This window comes from Moschus berezovskii, chromosome 10 (assembly GCF_049115385.1).
Source record: "Moschus berezovskii isolate FMDL1 chromosome 10, NW_MosBer_1.0, whole genome shotgun sequence".
Taxonomy (NCBI): Eukaryota; Metazoa; Chordata; class Mammalia; order Artiodactyla; family Moschidae; genus Moschus; species Moschus berezovskii.
In genome coordinates, this window is record NC_142469.1 from 11,824,729 (window position 1) to 11,846,807 (window position 22,079).

Here is a 22,079-nt window from a genome sequence, read left to right on the forward strand (position 1 = left end):
AAGAGCCCTGGGTATAGAGCAGAGGATGGTGTTGAATTGAAAAGGAGGCAGCACATTGGGGAGGGGACCGTTTATCCACAATCTTTATTCTCCCAGTGCTCATCCCAGGGTCTTTACACTGTAGGAATGAAGCCAGTCAATTTGAAATATTTGAGTATTTATATTTTCCTGTGCCTTGTGCTGTATGCTGGGGGCATGAGAGTGAGCAAAATAGAAATAATCTGAACTAAATGATAGTCTGGTCAAGAAAAAGCCCTACGCTGATCATCACACAAATGCATCATAATTACGAATTGTGATATATCGCACAAAAAAACCTACACAATAAAATTGCAGCTCATCATGTCTGCTGCCCTGTATGTGGTGCTTCCGACTGCTTGCTGCCTGCCTGACATTAGGGTGAAGGGGCTCTTACCTGTTGCTGGGTGAGCTCATGGTGGTTTTGCTGGGGTGCTCATGCCTGGGTGCAGAGACAGAGTCAGAGACTGTCATACTGATTCTCCAGGTGTCAGGGAACACCAGCTTCCAGAACAGAGAACAAGGGGCCCTTCTGGTAGATAGGACCCTTTTCTTCACATCGCATTCTTGTAGGTGATTACTTCCATGGACTGGCTGTTTCCTTCTTCCATGAATTTTTTGCCAGTCATGAAGGATGACAATATTGGTAAGTGAAAGATAAAAATGGTCACTAATCAGAAAAATAAATGAATAAAGAACCTGTGCAAACCTCATGTGCTTTAGGGAGTGGTGGTGATCTGAAAGCCTTTTTGAGGAAATGGCATGTAAATCTATGTGTGGATGGTAAGGAGAAAAAAAAAGAGAAAACGGCTCTTCGAGTAAACAAATGGACAGCAAAATGGTTGAAGAAAGGGAGCCACATTGTATGGGTCCAGAAGCTGGGTAAAATCATGTTTGGGATGCGCTGAGAAGTCTGCTGAGCCTGGGGTAGAGAGAGCTGGGGACAGCATAGCTCAAGAGGAGGTGAAGAGTCAGGAAGGGGCTGGATCACACTTGACCTGCAGCTGCTCTTTGGACTGGGGATAGACGACTGTCCTGGGGTGTTTATCTCAATCCTAGTGGAGTGTCCCTGCATCTCTGCTTGTCTTTGAAGCTTTTCTTACAATCCCCTTATATTTCTAGTCGGATCACCACAGTCCATGAAAGCTTTCCATTCTGCTAACTCACTCTTACTCCTTGGGGCCCGTCTCTGCATCTCAGCACCCAGGCATCTGCTGCTGAGTTGAGGGGAGGAGAACATGCTCCCTGTGGCTCAGATATCTCAGATCATGAGCCTCATCTACAGCTCTCTTTCTCTAAGGAATTCAGCTCAAGCCATGTGCTGAGATGTGCTTCAGTATATTTATAGAAAACCAAAGATAGTCCCTAAGAAATCTGTCAAGTGGAAGCCAGACAGGCACAGACCAAAGAATTAGCTACTGCTTTCCATGAAACTGAGTGTCCTTTTAGTCTCATGTGGCTAAATCTAGGACTTGCACTTTGAATGTGGCAGGGACATTGGCGCTTCTCTTTGTGACGTGCATTCCTTGTGCTGATTTTTGGAATACTTCCTGCCCAGGACAAGCAGAGTCCTGCCTCCTGAACTCAGTGGTCATGCTGTTTGGCACAGGGCCTGCCACGCAGTGGGTGTCTCACCATCACAGCTCTGAAACCCCTCCCAGGGGAGGACAGGAAGGAGAGTTTTCTGCTGAACAAATCATGGGCCATAATGTGTCTGTAAAGACAAATCATGCAGCAGTCATAAAAAAGATGGCACCAAGGGAATAAAATCATAAAGCTTCTGTATATTGAGTATTTAGCTTATGTCTGATAATTGCGTGGAGAATGAGCTCTGAGCTTCGCAAGTGCTCTACACAGCAGCTGTTGGCATCCCTGCCTTACAGAGAAGGCAAGCGGTGGTGGGCCACGTTAGCCCAGAACCATACAAGTAATAAGTAACAGGGGAGTTTTAAACTAGGTCAGCTAGTTCAAGCTCCAAACTCAGACTCTGCGAAGGACTCTCAATTTTAAAATTGGTGTAAGTCATAGAGATCAGAGCTTGATCAAAACAAAACAGAAACCCACTGTCAGACGAAGTTCCGGGGCTAAGGGACTTGATCCATAATTCATCAAAAGAGCAATCTGACCACAGTTAGAAGCACTCTTAAAAAAAAACTACAAGAAGCGCATCTGCTGCTGTGGAAGTTTCTTTATATTTTTCTCAAAAATTCAATCCAGTGACCTCAGTGTTATGAGTCCCCTCTTTAGAATTCTGTTCTGTTTGGTTTTGCCTTGTTCTCTCAGACTGGTCTTTGAGCAGAGGTCAAGGTGAATTGATATATTGAAATACATTTTTCCTTTATGTATTTTTTAAATTGAGGTATACTTGATTTATAATGTTGTGTTGGTTTCTGCTGTACAACAACATGAATCAGCCATAAGTAAGTAAGTAAGTGTTAGTCCCTCAGTTATGCCCGACTCTGCAACCCCATGGACTGCAGTCCACCATGCTCCTCTGTCCATGAGATTTTCCAGGCAAGGATACTGGAGTGGGTTGCCATTTCCTTCTCCAGGGGATCTTCCCAATCCAGGGATCGAACCTGGGTCTCCTGCACAGCAGGCAGATTCTTTACCAACTGAGATACAAGAATCCACCATATGTGTACATATATCCCCTCCATTATGGACCTCGCTTCACTTCCCTTTCCCACCCATCTAGGCCATCACAGAGCACAGAGCTGATCCCTGTGTTAGACAGTAGGTTCCCACTTGCTGTTTCATATTTTACACCTGGTAGTGTATATATGTGAACACCACTCTCTCAACTCATTCCCCCTTTCCCTTCCTGCGTTCACATATCCATTCTCTATGTCTGTCTCTCCCCAGTTTTCCAGATTCCATACATATACATCTTCTATTCTGTTTGTGAGACAGAATAGAGCAAGGTCAACTCAAAGGAATGATGCTTGAGTCTTGGAGAAACGCAGGTATACTGACTTTGAAACTCTGTAATTTCCTATTAACCACCTGCTGTGAAAAAGGCATTGCATGTGAGGAAGATAGAGTAAGAAACAGGAAAAGTTCAGTATCCCCATGAATGCCTACCCACCCCCTCACCTGGGATGTTCTGACTTAGCCCCTGTGACCTGCATGGCCCCACAACTAGCCATTTCCAAATCTAAGCCACAGAAGATGGGAGGAGAGCTTTATTCTGTGCTATTTCCCCTTACCGATAAAGTTGAGTACGATTTACTGGCCTTGGAGAGTGGTCCAGCAGCCTTTCATAGACTCTCTGCTCGCTTGAATGTATATTTTAAAAATTTGTGTTTTTTACGTTATGCTGTCTGGTGATTTTGAAAAACCTAACTGAATTTATCATTTTGATCAAGGAACGTGTACTCATGCTGGCCTTGGCGTACAGCACAGAGTCGCTGACCCCCTGTTAGTAAAACACGCTCTGTGAAATGCTTTCCCAGAAATGGAGATGCATTTGCACAAATTGCTTCCCATTCGCGTGGCACCCTCTTTAGGAGCGGCATGAATTTTGTGTGGGAGCTGGCAGGGGCCTGGACACAGTGCCGGTCATGGACCTCAGCTCTGCTCGCTGGTGTGAACAGGGATTCAGTCTGCAACTTTGTCTCATTAGCATCACATCACCTGCTGAGTTCACCAGCCACAGGCAATCTGAGAACTCTGAAGGTTAATTCTTTCTGCTCCTATGTAGAGTTACAGCTCAATGGACAAAGCTCTTAAAATGTTATCACTCCAACTAGGACATTTTAAGTGGAAAAAATGGCTGGTAGTACAAAAAGGTTAAATGAATTAGAAAACCGGTCTCACACAGACTTGCCGATTTGTGTTTTTTTTCTTTTCCCAAGAGTTACATAAAATATTCTGTAACTTTTATTGAGGTTGTGACTCGAAACATGTTTCAACCATGTGATTGGCAGGAACTATTAAAATAAATAGCACAAATAGGGCAATTAAATATAGATACTAACAGATTCAGAGCACAGGAGGAAATGGGGCAGCTTTGTTTTCCTTCTAAAAACACCCAGGTGAATTTATTTAGAATTCGAATAAAGGCCTATTTTGAAAAGCCAGCTGGAGAGGGAGGAGGGGTAAGGAGGTAAAAAAGTTCTGACTCTCACTCCCCACCCTGCAAAGGGAGACCTCACCCTAGCGAATGTATTGAGTAGATCAGTGAGACAGTGTTCCTGCTAACTCCAGACAGACTAGTTGGAAGAGGTGGGCTCCTAGGACAGCAGCAAGGACCACCATCTGTGTCGCTTTACACAGATGTCGCAGGGTCGCTGTACACTTACTGGGCCTCCCGTGATCCCTGCCACTGGCACCCTGGTTTTCCTCTCCTGGCCGCTGTGTTTTGAGGACAGAGAGAGGACGAGAGAATGGGGAGGTCCATCCTCGGTAACCACCCCTTGTGTAGGCGCCAGGCACTAACGCCACCCATGTGGGTGTGTGACACAGAAAGTGAACCCTGCAAGGTGCCTGCCTGCCTGGGAAGGGGACGCTGAAACTCATGGTGTGCACTCCCAGGAAACGATGCCATCAGTGGGTTTCCAGCGGGTCATCAGGGACATGGGGGAGGGCAAGGATTTGGAACATCCCCAGGACCACGTGACCGTTCCTTCCTTGGTTCTGACTTGCTGCAAGGGACAGGGGAATCAAAAGCAAGGATTTGAAAATAGCCAAGATTTACTGAGTGCTTTCTATACCAGGAACTTGAAAAGTCGCGTGCCATCTTTACAATACATAGTTGTAACCGTTAAAATAATATAGCCAGAAAAAGGGCAGAGCCAGGGTCCACTGAGGAACGCTTTGCTCCTCAGCTGTGCCTTCACTGTCATGCCCTTTGACACAGCCTTGTGAGAGGCAAACGTGGGTCCCAGGGAAGTGGGCCACTTGAATAAGACAAACACGGGCTGTCTCACAGGCACTCGCAAAGAGGGCTTCTTTGTAAGGAATAATCATATGGTGGCATGAGACAGCAGAATCAGGGACAAATAACTGTGAGAGAAAAGAACTGTTGTACCTACTCTGATGTCTTCCGAGGTGGATATATGTAGGAAGGTCACTGGAAATCCCAGGATCATGAGGGATCCTCAGAGATCTTCTAGGATAGTATGTTGGTGTCATCGAGCAATATGGCAAAGTGTTTAGACCTTCAGCGCATTATCAGTCCAGATAGATGTTGTCAGCAAGTATACTCCCTCATGTAACATTAAATCTTTCTTCTAATTTAATTTACAGAACTTCTTTCAAATAGTTAGCAACCTTCTCGATGAAGACAACAAGGAAAAATGGGAAGATGCACAGCAGGTAAGATCGGGTTATTTCAGAACTTAAAGTGAAAGTGGCTAAATGAAGCTTCTTAATCTGTGAAAAAAGGAACGGCTTGCTATTCCAAGAGCATAAAGTGAAAAATTTAAGTCATTCTAGTTTATTTCATACTAATTTTAGAGAAAACAAGTAACCTCTTTTATCATAACAATCTATGGAATGAATGATATTTAAAATGTGAAAAAATGGTGTAGGTTTAATATCTAGCTTTAAAGTTTTAACAGATAATGACTATGCAGCTCAGCCATCATTTTCTTTCCTGTCTACAGATTATAGGGAAAACAACAAATCTAAAAGGAGACATTGCAAACTAAACTGTGGGGTACTAACTAGTTAAATCATTTGTATTTGCTGCAATGTTATGTGTAATCTGAATTATGTATGAAGATGTGTGTTTTGATTCAACGCCAAGAGTTGTAAAAATGAATTCTTATTTTAAAAAATGTATTCTGCTTTTTTCTCTTTCTGCTAAGCATTATAACTGTAGCAAATAGCCTTACCGGTTTAGTTATTATTTTAAAAATGCCATTTGTGCCATAGTGACTGACGCATGGTTAATAATATTTTTTCTTAAACACAGAAAAAGTGGGTTAGAAGTTAACAAGGGGAGAATAAGCATATTTTTAAAAACCCTGTGGAAATTTAGCTTAACTGAATGTTAAAAGTCTTTAAGTTTTCTGTTGATACTTCTCCCTTGTTAAAAAATCCAAGACGGCAATGCAGTATTGAAACTGAGAGTATTTACTAAGGTTCTGGGGGGCTCTTCTCTCTGCTTTTCCTTTTGTAGTCATGCTCTGGGCCCTCAGCAGTAAAGCTCACTGTCTCTATTATCATAGGAGCTCTAAAAATAGTCCAGCATGGTCCACCTCCTTATCAGGTACACGTGCTGTGCTTCTGGCTGTAGCAAAGAAAAGAAAATCACTGCTTAGGCTAAGACCCTAAATCTATCTTTCCTACTACTTTGAATTATATACTTGCCCTTGGCTTCCTTCTAGAGGAGAATCTCCTTCACTCACTGTGAGAAAACGGTGTCTCTCGGTAGAATACACTGCAAAGGCTGAGTGCGTCAGAAAGCTGGCAACTATTCACTATGGATATATTTAGATCAAATGTATACTACCCTATTTAAAACAAGATTACAGTTCATCAGATGGTATTATTTACTATGAGATCACAACTTGAACAATCAATGAACAGTGGCAGAACCTTTTGTCAATGGAAAATCCTGACTTCATAATCTCCCTATTTATTTGTGATTTTGATTAGCTATATTCTTATCTTTTAAATATATTTTCAGTTGTGATTATCTTTAATGCTTCTTTGAAACAACTATTTGAAATAAATCAGCTATTTTGTAGCATTGTTGTCATAAACGCACCCATGTAATAAAAGAATCTTCAGGTTTTTGTCACTAAGGGTGAACTCTTTGAAAATAAGAGCTGTTTAAAATCTACAAAGAGAATCGTTTATCTATTTTAGAGGAATAGCTCAATAAAACATAGCTCTGGGTGCAGTTGGAAAACTAGCTACATAAAATGGTGAATATTGAAGTCAGAAGGGTTTTGCCATCAAGAATTCACACTTCTGGACAATAAACTATCATTTCAGAATTTGTTTATGGCACATCAGCCCCAGTTATGAAGGACCAAATTATGTTTGGCTAAAGCATCCTATTAAAAGCACAGTGTATGTGTTAGTCACTCAGTCATGTCCAACCCTCTGCGCTATAACCTGCAAGGCTCCTCTGTCTATGGAATTCTCCAGACAAGAATATTGGAATGACTTGCCATTCCCTTCTCCAGGGGATCTTCACAACCAAGGGATCCACCTACATCTCCTTCATGCAGGTGGATTCTTTACTATCTGAGCCAAGAGGGAAGCCCAAAACCTCAGGATACTAAAGTATGGGGGGAAAAGGCTGCATTTTACATAGCACCGTTTTATAGACCAAGATAGTAGTTGGAATGGACGGGTCATTTTCAATCATGATATTGTGATTGGTATTTCTTTGTTATACTGAAAGCTCATGTGTCTCTACAGGAGTGTGCGAACTGTGACCGTTGGTCCAAACCCAGCCTGACACCTATTTTGTAAATAGTTTGGGAGCATAGTCACAGGATCTATGGCTGCTCTGGTACAGCAAGGACACAGCTGGATGTTGGAACAGCAGACATCCCATGACCCACAGAGCTGTTCTCTGACCCTTTACAGGAAAAAGAAAAAAAATCAGCCCTTGTTCTATGATATTTGCAATATGCTTGGAAGATATAAACAAAACTAAATCTGTCACCACCCTAGAAAACCTCTCCCCAAAGGTAGATGAGAAAGAAAGCAGTTTTATTATTGAACAAGCATTAAGCCAGAATGTGGTGTGCATCACTGACAGTTCACTAAGAGACACAGAGTAACTTCACCCTTTCAAACAGCCAAGCCGGATGCAAGTCATTACACTCTGTCCCCAAGATAAACAGGAACTAGTTCTTGCTTAAGAGCACTTGATAACACCATTTGTCACAGGCAGTTCATGCGAAATTCACTTGATATTGGGATGACCATCTTGTTATTTAATTGACTTTATCTAAATAAAAAATAAGCCCTTATACTTAATGCCTGCAGACAGTTTTGCAACTCTGAATTAGGATCCTCCCCACCCCCGACAGCAATGCAAGATAGAGCCCTGCCTTCTTGATGACCACTTTCCACTGAGAGACATCCCTGGTTCTTTAAGCTGGAAAGAAGCTATTTAGCTTTCAAAAATGTTTACATACATTTCAAAGAAGACATAGAAAGGATTTAACAGTTACTCATTTTCTAATACTCCAGTGCTTTTGGCCATCTGAGATGAAGAGCTGACTCACTGGAAAAGATCCTGATGCTGGGAAAGACTGAAGGCAAAAGAGGGCAACAGGATGAGATGGTTAGACAGCGTCACCGATTCAGTGGACATGAATTTGATCAAGCCCCGAGACATAGTGAAGTACAGGGAAGCCTGGTGTGCTGCAGTCCATGGGGTTGCAAAGTGTCAGACACAACTTAGCAACTGAACAACAACATTTTCTAAAGTAAATGCTCCTAAGAAAAGGGAGGGGAGCATGGGGTTAATTACAGAAGGAGTCTCCTCTCTATTTTCAACAGGGAGAATCAAGCCTCTTCTATTTAATGTGTATTTACACATACTACTCATAGACACATACACCTACACGAAAACAGAAGAAAAAACACAGTAGCAGGAGGAAGTTTGGAGTTGATGGAAATGTCCTGTACATTTTTGGAATGGGAATGATGAACTGTCAGAATTCATAGTTTATGACTGTAACTGTAGGAATGAAATAGCGTTTCTCCGCAAATCTTCCCGTAATTAAAAACATTGCAGCTATCTATGCCATACATTTTGAACTAACAGCCATTATTCATGTTCTTAGCTATATGTAAGTCTATGATGCATTTGAAGTGTCTGATTTTTGGATTGGTGCAGCCACAGCTCCTGTAAAATATACATACCGTTCTACTGGCCACCCTGGCCAATGTATCTTTCTGCTAATCAGAGTGTGTCCTCCCCTTCTGCACAACCCTTTGCAAATAGGAAGCCACTAAGACTCTCTAATCCACTTAACTTTTTTATGGCTAGAAGCTTCAGTGAAGCTGAATGACTAAAAGACATGAACCTAACTTCAAAAGACTTTCTGGTTTAATATGGTTATATAATGTGGGCTGAATTCTTCAGCATGATGGGTTACACATGCTAAAATTCATGTGTCTTTTCAAATGAACCTCACATTCCACTCGTTAGGAGCTATTGCCAGAATCAGGTCATCTGTTAGCAAACACACATCTGTTTCCAGTGTTGTGAAGTGTCTGGTGTTGGGTATCTTGTGTATGTACGTGGAAAATACCTGCATTAGAGCTGTTATGATCTTGCAAGTATTGCCAACATTATTATTGATACAATATCTATTATAATTATTATAAATGTGTCTCTCCCAAGATAGTTATTTTGCAGTGAAATTCACAGTATGTAAATATTTGTGATGGTATTGATAATTGGTTTTTTTTTCTCTCGGTGTTCGTCATGTATATCCTAAGTTAAAAAAAAGAAAATGTAACAAGCCCTCAAATTTCGGTGGTTGTTCTGTGTTGTAATTAAGTGAGGAAAGGAGCCCGTCAAAAGTGAAGACATGCTCCTTCTAAGTGTACAATGTGTTAGGCGTCTTGAGTCTCTTAGATTTATGAAGTGTCAATCACGGTATCATATCATCTCCAGAGTTCTTGCTGTGTGATGTTTGCTGTCATTCTCAACTACTAGTTCAAGAAATACAACTATTAGATGGTTTTTAAAAATTAATAAATAAAATTAATAAACATAAATTTAAGAAGTAAAAAAAAAATAATTATAGCTTTGCTAGTTGTAGAAGCATCTTCAAATAAATCAGAGCTGATTTATGGTTTCATTGTGTCATTTTTTAACTCGAGTTATGTTTTCTGTTTTGTAGATTTTTTTATTCCATCTAACCTTTGCTTATTTTTGTAGATTTATCCAGGCTCGATAGAGTTAATGCAGGTGATTGAAGATTTTATACACATTGTTGGAATGGGGATGATGGACTTTCAGAATTCATACTTAATGACTGGAAATGTAGGTAAGAAATAGGATGTTTCCCAAAATCTTACTGAAATTTTAAAAAAGCATTGCAGGTATCTGAGCCATATATTTCTAAGTGTCATACCTATTGCTCATATGTTTGAGTAATGTGGATAATGTATTATGGATACTTCGTGTCTGGTTTTTTCGATGGGCCAAACAGCATATGTGTTATACACACATACACACACACACTTGCACACATATGTGTGTGTATACAGTTACATAGGCCTACTTGTATTTATCTGCACAAAAATATACCAAGCATTTATTACTGTCCAATCTCATGTTGAAAATATATAGTGTATGCTATGTGATTATATAAAGAATAAACCTTCGTGGGTTTCTGAACACTGTTTTCAAAGATGCGGAGCCACTTTCTTGCTGGGTGTCCCAAGGGAGTGCTCAATCTCCATGGGGGTGGGACGACATTTGAGAGACCTTTAGGAGTCATTGTCACGTGCTGCTGCCGCTGAAGTTTTCTTGAGTGAGTCCTTGGACACCGTGTGTCTCTCGGATCCCTCTGTAGTAGATCTGTAATGTTAGCATAGGTAAAATGGAAGCATCCTTCCTCCTTTAGCTGCCTATAATGCTGTCTCTCATAAGGAGACATTGCACAGAGAAGCAAAACCACAGGTCCATTTGCTGCTGTTGCCTCCAGCAGTTATGTTAACTGAATGGCACATGTCTCTTTGTGGTTAAAAGAAAAATTGCAAAAGCAGCAAAGAAATATCCTTCCTAAATAGTATATGCGTTGAGTGAATACAGGTTTACAGTTCTGTTTGTTTCTTTTCTTTAATTGGAGACTAATTACTTTACATTATTGTATTGGTTTTGCCATACATGGACATAAATCCGCCCTGGGTGTACATGTGTTCCCCATCTTGAACCCCCCTCCCACTTCCCTCCTCATCCCATCCCTCTGGGTCATCCCAGTCCACCAGCCCCGAGCATCCTGTCTAATGCATCGAACCTGGACTGGCGATCTGTTTCACACATGATAATATACATGTTTCAGTGCTATTCTCTCAAATCATCCCACCCTCACCCTTTCCCATAGAGTCCAAAATACTGTTCTATACATCTGTGTCCCTTTAACTGTGTCATATACAGGGTTATCATTATCATCTTTCTAAATTCCATATATATATGTGTTAGTATACTGTATTGTTGTTTTTCTTTCTGGCTTACTTCACTCTGTATAATAGGCTCCAGTTTCATCCACCTCATTAGAACTCATTCAAATGTTTTATTTTTAATGGCTGAGTAATACTCCATTGTGTATGCATACCACAGCTTTCTTATCCATTTGTCTGCCGATGGACATCCAGGTTGCTTCCATGTCCTGGCTATTGTAAAGATTCCTTTAAAAACTGGAAATAGAACTGCCATATGACCCAGCAATCCCACTGCTGGGCATACACACCGAGGAAACCAGAATTGAAAGAGACACATGTACCCCAGTGTTCATCGCAGCACTGTTTACTGTTTTGTTTCTTTAAAGATTCCTCTCACTATGTTACTGGGACTCTCGTTTTCTTTCATTTGTCATGTTTTTGCAGTCTTCACATAAAGACCCCTGAATGTAGGTAATGATGTACTTCAATCCAGATATCTTATTTCACATTCGTATTCACACGGAATGTAAGTTTTAGTTTGCAGATCAGAAAGAGACCTAACTTGGTAGAGGGATTAACTCAGGGGAGTTCAACTGATATAGAACATAACTTCCTTATGGTTATGGCGTGGTGGTTCATTCTATACTTGAAGATCCTTTAGAACAACAGGGACTCATTTGACTCTGAGATATCTTCCAGCACGGTAGCCTCAACTTGTAACAGGTAATGGATGGCTGACTACTGGAAGTTTTCTTCAGTTGAGAAGAACCTGTGTAGTGGAGTACTCAAAGGTCTGGAGAGGGCTCCCTGCCCTTAAGCCATCTTTATGCAGCTTGAGGTCTTATGAGTTAGAAAGAAACTGAAAGTGTTAGTTGCTCAGTCACGCCTGACTCTGTGATACCTTGAACTGTAGCCCACCAGGTTCCTCTGTCCATGGGATTTTCCAGGCAAGAATACTGGAGTGGGGTGCCATTTCCTCCTCCAGGGGATCTTCCTGACCCTTGAATCGAGTCCGGGCTTAGACTTATGTCTTATGAGTTAGACTTATGTCTTAGTCCACTTTCCAGAGGTGGTGGAAACCCCAGACTTCTCCCCAGAGGGGATGTCTAACACCTTGTGCTAGTTCAGGAATGAAGGGAGCAGTCTTTGCTATGGGCAATGAGAAAAAAAAGAAAAGACTGAAAATAGTATCTTTTCAGTAGGATGAATTCAGAAATCAGAGAAAATTCAAACTAAATATCCATTCAAAAGTGTCTGGGCAGAGAGGAAAAGTAATGTCTCTGGGGAAAGGGGGTGCCATGTTGGGCTGTGAATTTGGGGCCTATGAAAGGAAAACCCTCGAGAGATTTTGGGGTTGCCGATCGCTCGAGATGAAACCACTCATCTAAGGGACTGTGACTTTTGGGGGAGGAAGGAACCAGAAAGGGTGCTATGCAAAATTGGACAATTTGCAAAATAATTTACAAAGAAAAAAAAAAACAACTAAAGGGTAAAAGCAAAGAGCTATTGTTTTCTTGATTTTTGTAAATGTTAATATCTAATTCTAAAATGCATTACTGACTAAAAGTATTATCATATCAAAACATGGCACTGATTCAGAATGTGTTTGGAAGAAAACTTTAAAAAACAGAGCCAGTCTCAGAGTCTAGTAACTAGGCTGTTTGAATAGTAGCATGTCAAATTCCCTGTGTTACTTGTATTGTTTACAACAACAGTTCCAAAAATAGCCATCAGTTGCAGATGTTTATTCATCTTTACCTTTCTTTTGACTTCCCAAATAGATTTTTGAAAACTTTGTGTATTTTTTGTATTAAAATTAAGCTTTACCTAGATTCGCCTACTTCCTTTATCATTATTAAAGAAGTATATCAAGAGTGATAACTCAAAACAGTTTAATGTTGCAAATAAAACCAATATCATCCTATATTGCCTTCAGCCTTGTGTAAGGATAGTGTGGTTGTCTGGCCTTCTGCTCGCTTATTCAGCACTGACTGTCCATATAAGAAAAGGTTATGTCCTGTGCATATATATCCTCCAATTGTTACACTAGCCAGAAGAGAGTTTATTCATTGTTATTGTTGCAAATACTAGCACGGGAACTGACTTACTGTTGTTTGATGACCAGAAGAAGGTTATCCTCAATAATATTTAAGACTTTTCCAAAGAATATCCATATATTAGTGAGAATTCTCCAGAGAAACAGAATCAGTAGGATATATGTAGATACATGGAAATTGATTTATTTTGGGTGACTGGTTCATGCAATTTCAGTGGTTGAGAAGTTCTGAGATCTTCCTATGCAAGCTGGAGGCCAGGAAAGATGATGGTGTTGTTCTAGTCCAAACCTGAAGGCTTGAAAGCCAAGAAAGCCAATGGTGTAAGTCCCAGTTTGAATTTAGAGACCTGGGAATCAGGAGTGCTGGAGTCTAAGGATAGGAGATGATGAATGTCCCCACTTAAACAGAAAGCATATTCTCCCTTCCTCTGCCTTTTTGTTCTATTCAGACCCTCAGTGGATGGTATGATGCCCACCTGCATTGGTAAGGGAGGGCTATACTTAGTTTGCCAATTCAAATACTAGTCTGTTTCAGAAATACAGTCACAGACACACCCAGAAATGTTTGACCTGGTCATCCCTTAGCCCAGTCAAGTTGACACATAAAATTAGCCATCACAACCCATTTATATCAAATTGGGTGACACCAATAATAATTACTTACTATTCATATTCTTCATGTTATCATATTTGATACTAGTACATATAAAACATGACTATACCGTCTTGTCTGGTATGTTCACTGTTTTAGGACAAGGACACCCAGAGAGAAGAATTTGCAGTGACAAATTGTGAAATGTGTGAATTAGCATTCATTTTATATCCAAAGTCCAAATATTAATTATTCAACATGGAACTTACACACACATGCCTGCAGGCCCCCAAACACACACACACACACACACAGCATGTTAGTGAAAAATAAAGTAGTAACTAATAAAGTTTGCTTATTCCTTCTGGCTGTTCTTATTTAATGTGTTAGAGTAAGACTCCACAAAGAACTTTAAAAGATCATCATGTTTTCAGAGATTAGAATTTTTTTATTATTATTATTTTAATTTATTTTAATTGGAGGCTAATTACTTTACATTATTGTATTGGTTTTGCCATACATTGACATGAATTATTTTTTATTTTAAATAAAGCCAGTATGCACAGCCTCCTCATTTTTCTGGGAATAGAGATAAGCTCTTGAGGAAAAAAAAGAGAAAGACCATATGATTAAGAGTCTCAGAATCTTGCTGATAGCTTAGTTTATTTTAACTTTAAATATAGGTTCAGTATTTCTGTTTTTCCTGGTTCCTGGTTTAGGTAGAAGGGTTTAGGAGCAGAGATGGTGCTGTTAGGATCACATACATAGCAAATGGAATAGCTGAGATGATGAAAAAGAAGCTCTGAAAGAAACTAGCAGGGTGAAGCCGATACTGCCTGTGGGAGCAGCACTGTTTATCAGGATAAAAGTTCCTGTAATCGATTAAGATGGCAGGAAAATGACTGACATGTCTTAGAAAGATTTAGACTTTCTTCTGAAATAATTCACATGAAAACTTTTGAAGCTCCTTTTATCTGAAAAGTGTCCCTACCTGTATCAATTTTTAATAACTGAAGTGCTCTTACATGCTAAAAATCTATGAAATTTTTCGTATAAATGTAGCATGTTCGTTGTGGGAGGGAACAGGTCCATTGCTCTGATCACTTTCTCAAAAGACTTGTGACCTCAAGAAGTTTATTAACACGAGACTTGGGAAAAATATTCTATGAAGAAAGATGTTAAACAAGGCAATGAATTTATAAGGTAATTGAATATTTTTTGTATGTCACGTGTGAGTAAGACATTCAAATAGACAAATGATAAGTTTTAATTAATAAAATTTAGTGAGCACTTAGTTTAGTTCAGTCCAGTCGCTCAGTCGTGTCCGACTCTTTGTAAACACTATTAAATAGCTTATATAATTACTGAATGAATGACTGAATATGAAACATTGATGTCTACAGAGAGACTTAAATTTCAGTATGCCTCAGTTTATCAAACTGTTGTATTCTAAATATACTGTATATGTTCTGAATATACCGAATAGGTATGTGATTGATTTTTTTTGAGTAAAAATCTGAATTTTTAAATATATTTTAAAAAATATTATTATTGTCAATTACATCAGTGTGGCTATATCTTACTATTATTTGCATTAAAGTTATTTTTATTCAAGAAAAATATGCCTTGAAGAGTTTAAACTGACTTCTTACCCTTTCTCTTCAGACATTTTCTCCTCTGTTCCTTTCAGCCCCATGTTTCATCACTTTTCCTGAGATGCCTCTTGTCAAATCAAACCTCTTCTCATACTTCAGCCTCAGGTCCCCTGTGCCTTATTAACCATTCTCTCTTGAAACTGTCCATCCTTGGAGTATTTGCATATTTATAGTACAAACAGAATTTGGGGATGAAAGTCAAACTCATGACTCAGAAATGTTTAGACTTTTGGAGGCAGTAGCATAAAGCCAGTCAGCGGGCAGGAGATGTGCGCGTTGTTTGCAGTCCCAGACAGAACAGGACGGGTGCAGTCTCACCTGACCAGAGTGAGAAGGCAAGTGCCAGTGTTCCAGCTGCTCTAGATCTGCCTAAGGTCACTGCAGGCTGTTTTATGGCGTTCTGTTATGTTTTCAGTCATTTCCATAATCACTTCAAGGAGCACCTTGTGTGTGCCTTATTTGTTAGTAAGAATACGCTATTATTTAGAAATTACTTGTTTTAATTTTGGACTTAAAACCTGAATTGTGTTCACCAGACAGAATTCAGTGGTCAGTGATGTGAGGCATGTTGCAGGCTAATAACTGTGTTCAGTTAAAAACGAGAATTTATCTCTTAAGCAAAATCTTTCCCCAGTGATCCACGTCATTTAAGTGTATGAATGATCTTCTAGTCTGCAAGGATACTGCAGTCTAGTTATGCACCTAAAAGGATTTCATAGGTGAACAAAATACCAAGTATACATTGGTATGTGGTGTCATGTAAACCAAACATTACAGAGATTCATTCCTGGAGATGCTGTTCCACGTGAAGAACTGGAAAATTTCCTTAAAGAAAGAATCATTTAGAGTATACTGTGAAGGATGACTGGATTGTTGACAGGGCAGCAATCTGAGGGACAGTGAGTGGTAAGGAGGTGGTGACATTCCAGAATGTTCTTCTAGCTAAAACAGAATCAAGTTCTCAAAGTTGAGATAGTGTTTAGAGGCTAAGTGGTCTGTTTTGATAAAGACACCCATGTAGGGAAGTAAAGGAAATGAGACCAAGTTGAAGAGGCCTGCTGAGACCTGGTGTAAGACTGTTTCTGGTTCTGAAAAGCATGGGGAGCTCCTGAGGCTCGGCCAGATGTGAGAGTCATGCCCCAGAGAGACACCAGTTACAGCAGCAATAGAATTTGTTGAAATTGAGAATGACTGGGAGACGAGAAGCTGTTTTATAATCTTTTTTATAATATTTTTATAATATCTCCATGCAGGAGATAATGAAGAGTTGATGATAGAATAGAACCCAAAACGTGGTCACCAGTTTGAGACTCTGAAGGTAGAAACGATGGCATTCCATAATTGAATGAGGTGTCATAAAGAAGGAAGAAACTGGGATCCTATTCATTCAACAAATATTTGAGAGTGTCTTTCACATATTAATTTTTAAATGCAAATGTACCTCCAGTGAAAAATAAAGTGTGGTCTTGTTACCAGTTTTAGGAGGGTCAAAGAGGATCCTGCTTTGTGGATCTTGGCTTGTGGAAAGGACGTGAAGAATCTGAGGTCTTACATGTGGCAAAAACAAGTTTATTAAGGAAAGAAGAGAAAGAACACCTCAAGGGAGACATGGGCCAAGCCAAGAGAGGCACTGGCTTCAGAAGGATGAGGTATCGGGGTTTTCTAGAAAGGGCTTTCACATATTCATCTAGGCAGGTGTGGACTGACCGTTTGGATTGACAGTTGCAAGCTACATAACAACAGGCTCTATTGTGCATGCTTTTCCCATAATTCAATCTGTTATATCAGATATATGTATATATAGAATATTTATGAATGCTTAATGGGCTCCTGGCTGTCTAAGGTCACTGGAGAACACAGCAGATCAAGGGCACGTGTCCAGGAGTTGGAGAAGCCCCTGTGGTTACATTGTATCCATTGTGAGCCTAGGGCACATGTGCCTGAGTTGGAAAAGTCTCTGGTTATTTTGTAGCCTATCTGTGAGCTTTCCTGGGCTGCATTTAGTTCAGTTCAGTTCAGTTGCTCAGTTGTGTCCAACTCTTTGCAACCCCATGAATCACAGCACGCCAGGCCTCCCTGTCCGTCGCCAACTCCCGGAGTTCACTCAAACTCATGTCCATCGAGGCGGTGATGCCATCCAGCCATCTCATTCTCTGTTGTCCCCTTCTCCTCCCACCCCCAATCCCTCCCAGCATCAGAGTCTTTTCCAGTGAGTCAACTCGTCGCATGAGGTGGCCAAAGTATTGGAGTTTCAGCTTTAGCATCAGTCCTTCCAATGAACACCCAGGATTGATCTCCTTTAGAATCTCCTTGCAGTCCAAGGGACTCTCAAGAGTCTTCTCCAGCACCACAGTTCAAAAGCATCAATTCTTCAGCGATCAGCTTTCTTCACAGTCCAACTCTCACATCCATACATGACCACGGGAAAAACCATAGCCTTGACTAGACGGACTTTTGTTGGCAAAGTAGTGTCTCTGTTTTTTAATATACTATCTAGGTTGGTCATAACTTTCCTTCCAAGGAGTAAACGTCTTTTAATTTCATGGCTGCAATCAGCATCCGCAGTGATTTTGGAGCCCCCCAAAATGAAGTCTGATACTGTTTCCACTGTTTCCCCATCTATTTCCCATGAAGTGATGGGACCAGATGCCATGATCTTTGTTGTCTGAATGTTGAGCTTCAAGCCAACCTTTTCACTCTCCTTTTTCACTTTCATCAAGAGGCTTTTGAGTTCCTCTTCACTTTCTGCCTTAACGGTGGTGTCATCTGCATATCTGAGCTTATTGATATTTCTCCCAGCAATCTTGATTCCAGCCCGTGCTTCTTCCAGCCCAGCGTTCCTCATTTGGGACCTGTCTAAGATGCGGTTTAAAGATCAGCTTGAATCTTTGAGGCTGCCCCTCCTTGCTCATGCCTAACTTTCTACTTAACAGTCTTATTCTTTGGTAGAGAGGTAACAGTTATGATATGCGCTTGCTAGTCTACTGCAGAGAAGTGATAGATGAGGCCAAAGAAGCTTTTTCAATTCTCAGAACAGGAAGAAGTGGGTAAGAAGGAAGATGTTGCCTGTGTGTGCATGTGTGTGCTGAGTTGCTTCGGCCATGTCCGACTCTTTGTAACCCTATGGAGAGTAGGCCTCCATGCTCCTTACTCCACGGGATTCTCCAGGAAAAGTGTACTACTGACTTACTATGTGTGGTGATTGATGTTAACTGTACTTATTGTGGTCATCATTTCACTAAATATAAAAGTATTGAATCATTATGTTGTGCACTTGAAACTAATGTTATATTTTATGGCAGTTCTATTTCCAGTGCGATCCAGCGATCGCACTCCTGGGCATACACACCGAGGAAACCAGAATTGAAAGAGACACATGTACTCCAATGTTCATTGCAGCACTGTTTATAATAGCCAGGACATGGAAGCAACCTAGATGTCCATCTGCAGATGAATGGATAAGAAAGCTTTGGTACATATACACAATGGAGTATTTCTCAGCCATCAAAAAGAATGCATTTGAATCAGTTTTAATGAGGTGGATGAAATTGGAGCCAATTATACAGAGTGAAGTAAGCCAGAAAGAAGAACATCAATACCGTATATTAACGCATATATATGGAATTTAGAAAAATGGTAACCTGAACCCTGTATAAGAGACTGCAAAAGAGACATAGGCATTTAGAACAGTCTTTGGGACTCTGTGGGAGAGGGTGAAGGTGGGATGATTGGAGAGAATGGAATTGTAGCATGTATATTATCATAAGTGACCAGTCCAGGTTCGACGCATAAATTTTCCTCTGTTCATTTCTTTGCATTTGTGCTTTTTTAATAAAATTCTTTTTTAGAAATAAAAAAAAAATAAATAAAAATAAAAAAAAATAAAAAAAGAAACTAATGTTATATTTTAATGTATCCAAATTAAAAAATATCTCTATGTATGACTATGGAGAGATCTCTAGAATATATTGTCACCTGGAAAAGTATGTATAGTAATAAACCAGGTTATGAAATATACTTTATGTTCAGATAAGATTTACACATTATCTTGGAAGGAAATCGTGGAAGTTATTGAACAGAAATCAATGTTGACAGGGAAAATGAAAAAACAAAGAATGGTCACTGGTGTCAGAATAAGAATAATCAGAGATAGTCAGTATAAAATGTTCCAGAATAAGACAGTAGAAAATCAATGTCCTGTAATTAATAGGAGACAGAGAACATGTCAAAATGAATACTGTAGTCAATATGAATTGCTAATAAAGTTCAGAACAGTAGAGTTAGGAAACATCTTGCATGATAGCTGATGGTGTAACATAAAAGTTCTACAGGAAAAGTGCATACCCAATGAACAAGATCTATATTTCCAAGCTCTTCAGCTTGGAAATGGATTCACCCTTAACATTCTGATACAGTTATCTCTCAGGATTTGCTTTGCACAGATCAATGTTGCTTACCGCTGTCTCAAAGCTGTTCCTTCAAAACTATTCAAAGTTGGCAATATCAAATAAAAAAGGAATATTATTAGGCTAAAAAAGTCTCAAAATATATATTATAATTATTAGCTTTATTAAGGAATTTCAGAAGTCATTCCTATATATACCCTAAGAGAGAGAATATTCTGGAAAGTATAGTTTCCATTTTCCCTTGTTAATCCAGTAAGGCCAATGCCTTTAAAACATTAATGTTAAGACACTTTTCCAAGGTAGATATCGTTGTCTGTTCTTGGTTTAGAAATATGAAACACTGGGCTTTTCATAATGAATATTCACACTTGATTTTCTGAGATTGAATCCAAATTCAGTCTCAAGAATGGCATAATACAATTTTGGCATCTCCTTTCTCTCCACAATGCTATCTCATCAATATCAAATCTGTGTTACTTCTTATACTCACAAGTAAGTTTAATCATTTCTTTAGTAGAATATCTTGCTCTTCCATTGAGAAACCCACCTTCAATCTGATGATGTAATTATAAAAATAAAGTAGCTTCTCTTTCTAGGTTTATTTACCTGTCACTGCTTCTGTTTGTTGTTTGTGCATCTCCATCACTTGTTTAGCTTTCTTTCTTTGAAAAAACAGACGCCTGTAGTCAGTTGACACCAAGCCTGAAAAATACGTAATTTAACATCTTTTTGGTTGTTTATCTGTAGCACCTGATGTTGGTTAAGTCAGCTAGACGTAAGTCTGAAAGCGTCAGATTCTACCTCATCTGCCTGGTTCACTACACTTTTTCTTGCTAGACATGTGAAGCATGTGGTATGTGTTTCTTTAGGTCAGAAAGAACGAACTAAAAATACTTGTCTTTTTTTTTATTGATACTAATGCACCAGTTTCCTTGAGAAAATAGATAGTTCAAACATTGTTTTTAAAGCTATGGTTTGGAATGATATGCAGCATTGAGTTCTTTGCATAATTTCTTGTTTAATAGGAATTACCTTATTGCATTTTCTATGCTCCAGTTATTCCAAATGGTTGGGGGTGAGTGTCTGGGGAGGCTGCTGAGAAAAGGTCATACTTGATCCTTCTAGTGGCAGAAAAGGCCTACCTCTCCTTTCAACCCAACCAAAACCCTTTCAGATGCTCCCTAGTGTCAGTATACTAGTCTGGTAATAACTCGTGGATTTAATTGGCTTTAGGAGAGTGTCAGGTTCTGTTCTAGGTTCTGGGGATTTCTCAGTGAACAGACCAGATGAAGCTGTTGTTCTGTGGAACTTGTGTTTTATAGCAGAGACAGAAGTCAGTCAAGCACCGTCTAACATGCCCAGTGATACTAAGAGATACGAAGACAAGTAAAGGAATCCATCCGGAGGGGTCAGAAAGGGGAGAGAGGTGGGGGTGGATGGTGAAATGCTAATTGAACAGAGATGCCCTGAGTGTGTGAGGCGTGGTGACCTGTGGTGACAACATTTCCAGCAGAAGGAAGAAGTATAGGCCTACTGATGTGTCCTTGTGCTCGACACCTTAGAGGCCTGAAGGAGGCCAGTGATGGTGAGGCGGCTGACAGAGGGGCTGTGGAGGAGCTGGAGTCAGAAAGGGGCTGAGGACCAGACCACGGAGGACTTTTGACCGTAAGTCTGAACTAGATGCAAAACCACTTAAGAATCTGAGCCGAAAAACCAGACCAGATTGATGCCTGTCCTGAAGAGACCCTTCTGACTTATGGAGACAGTCGAGGTTATGAGTGGACACGTGGAGATGGGAGGGTAATTATTGTAATAGGCCAGGCAGGAGAGCTCTGTGCTTTGGACCCAAGGCCAGTGGAAATAATGGAAGATGTCAGATGCTGCCAGTATTTCAATGGTTGATATGACCAAGTGTCCTGACAGTTAGAAATAGGGTGTGAAAGAGACAGTCAAGGAAATGTCTCCATTATGTCTCCAAGAACCCAACAACAAAAATAAGACACGTTGATTTCCAAATCTGCATACTATAAACAAACGTCTAAAACTTACTTCAGTGACCATGTAAATGTCTCTACAGTTTAGGATCGAAAATAAGTTGTTTGGTTTATTTTCCCCTAAATTCTTTTCATTGAGATACAGTTGACATATAACATTGTATCAGCTGTAGGTATACAACATAATGATTTGATATATATATTTATGATGAACTCATTAAGATAGTCATTTCAGTTAACATTCGTAACCGCAGTTACAAT

General features: G+C 39.9%; 1 protein-coding gene across 3 annotated transcripts in view; it reads left to right on the forward strand.

The window, feature by feature from the left end:
• ADGRB3 (adhesion G protein-coupled receptor B3) overlaps nucleotides 1–22,079 on the forward strand; it is an 893,473-nt gene that overhangs the window by 441,151 nt on the left and 430,243 nt on the right. For all 3 annotated transcript variants that reach the window (XM_055433831.2, XM_088840488.1, XM_088840489.1), the window contains 2 exons: nucleotides 5,269–5,337; nucleotides 9,887–9,995. In XM_055433831.2, the coding sequence (XP_055289806.1) occupies nucleotides 5,269–5,337; nucleotides 9,887–9,995 (178 nt within the window). The remainder of the gene's footprint in view (nucleotides 1–5,268; nucleotides 5,338–9,886; nucleotides 9,996–22,079) is intronic.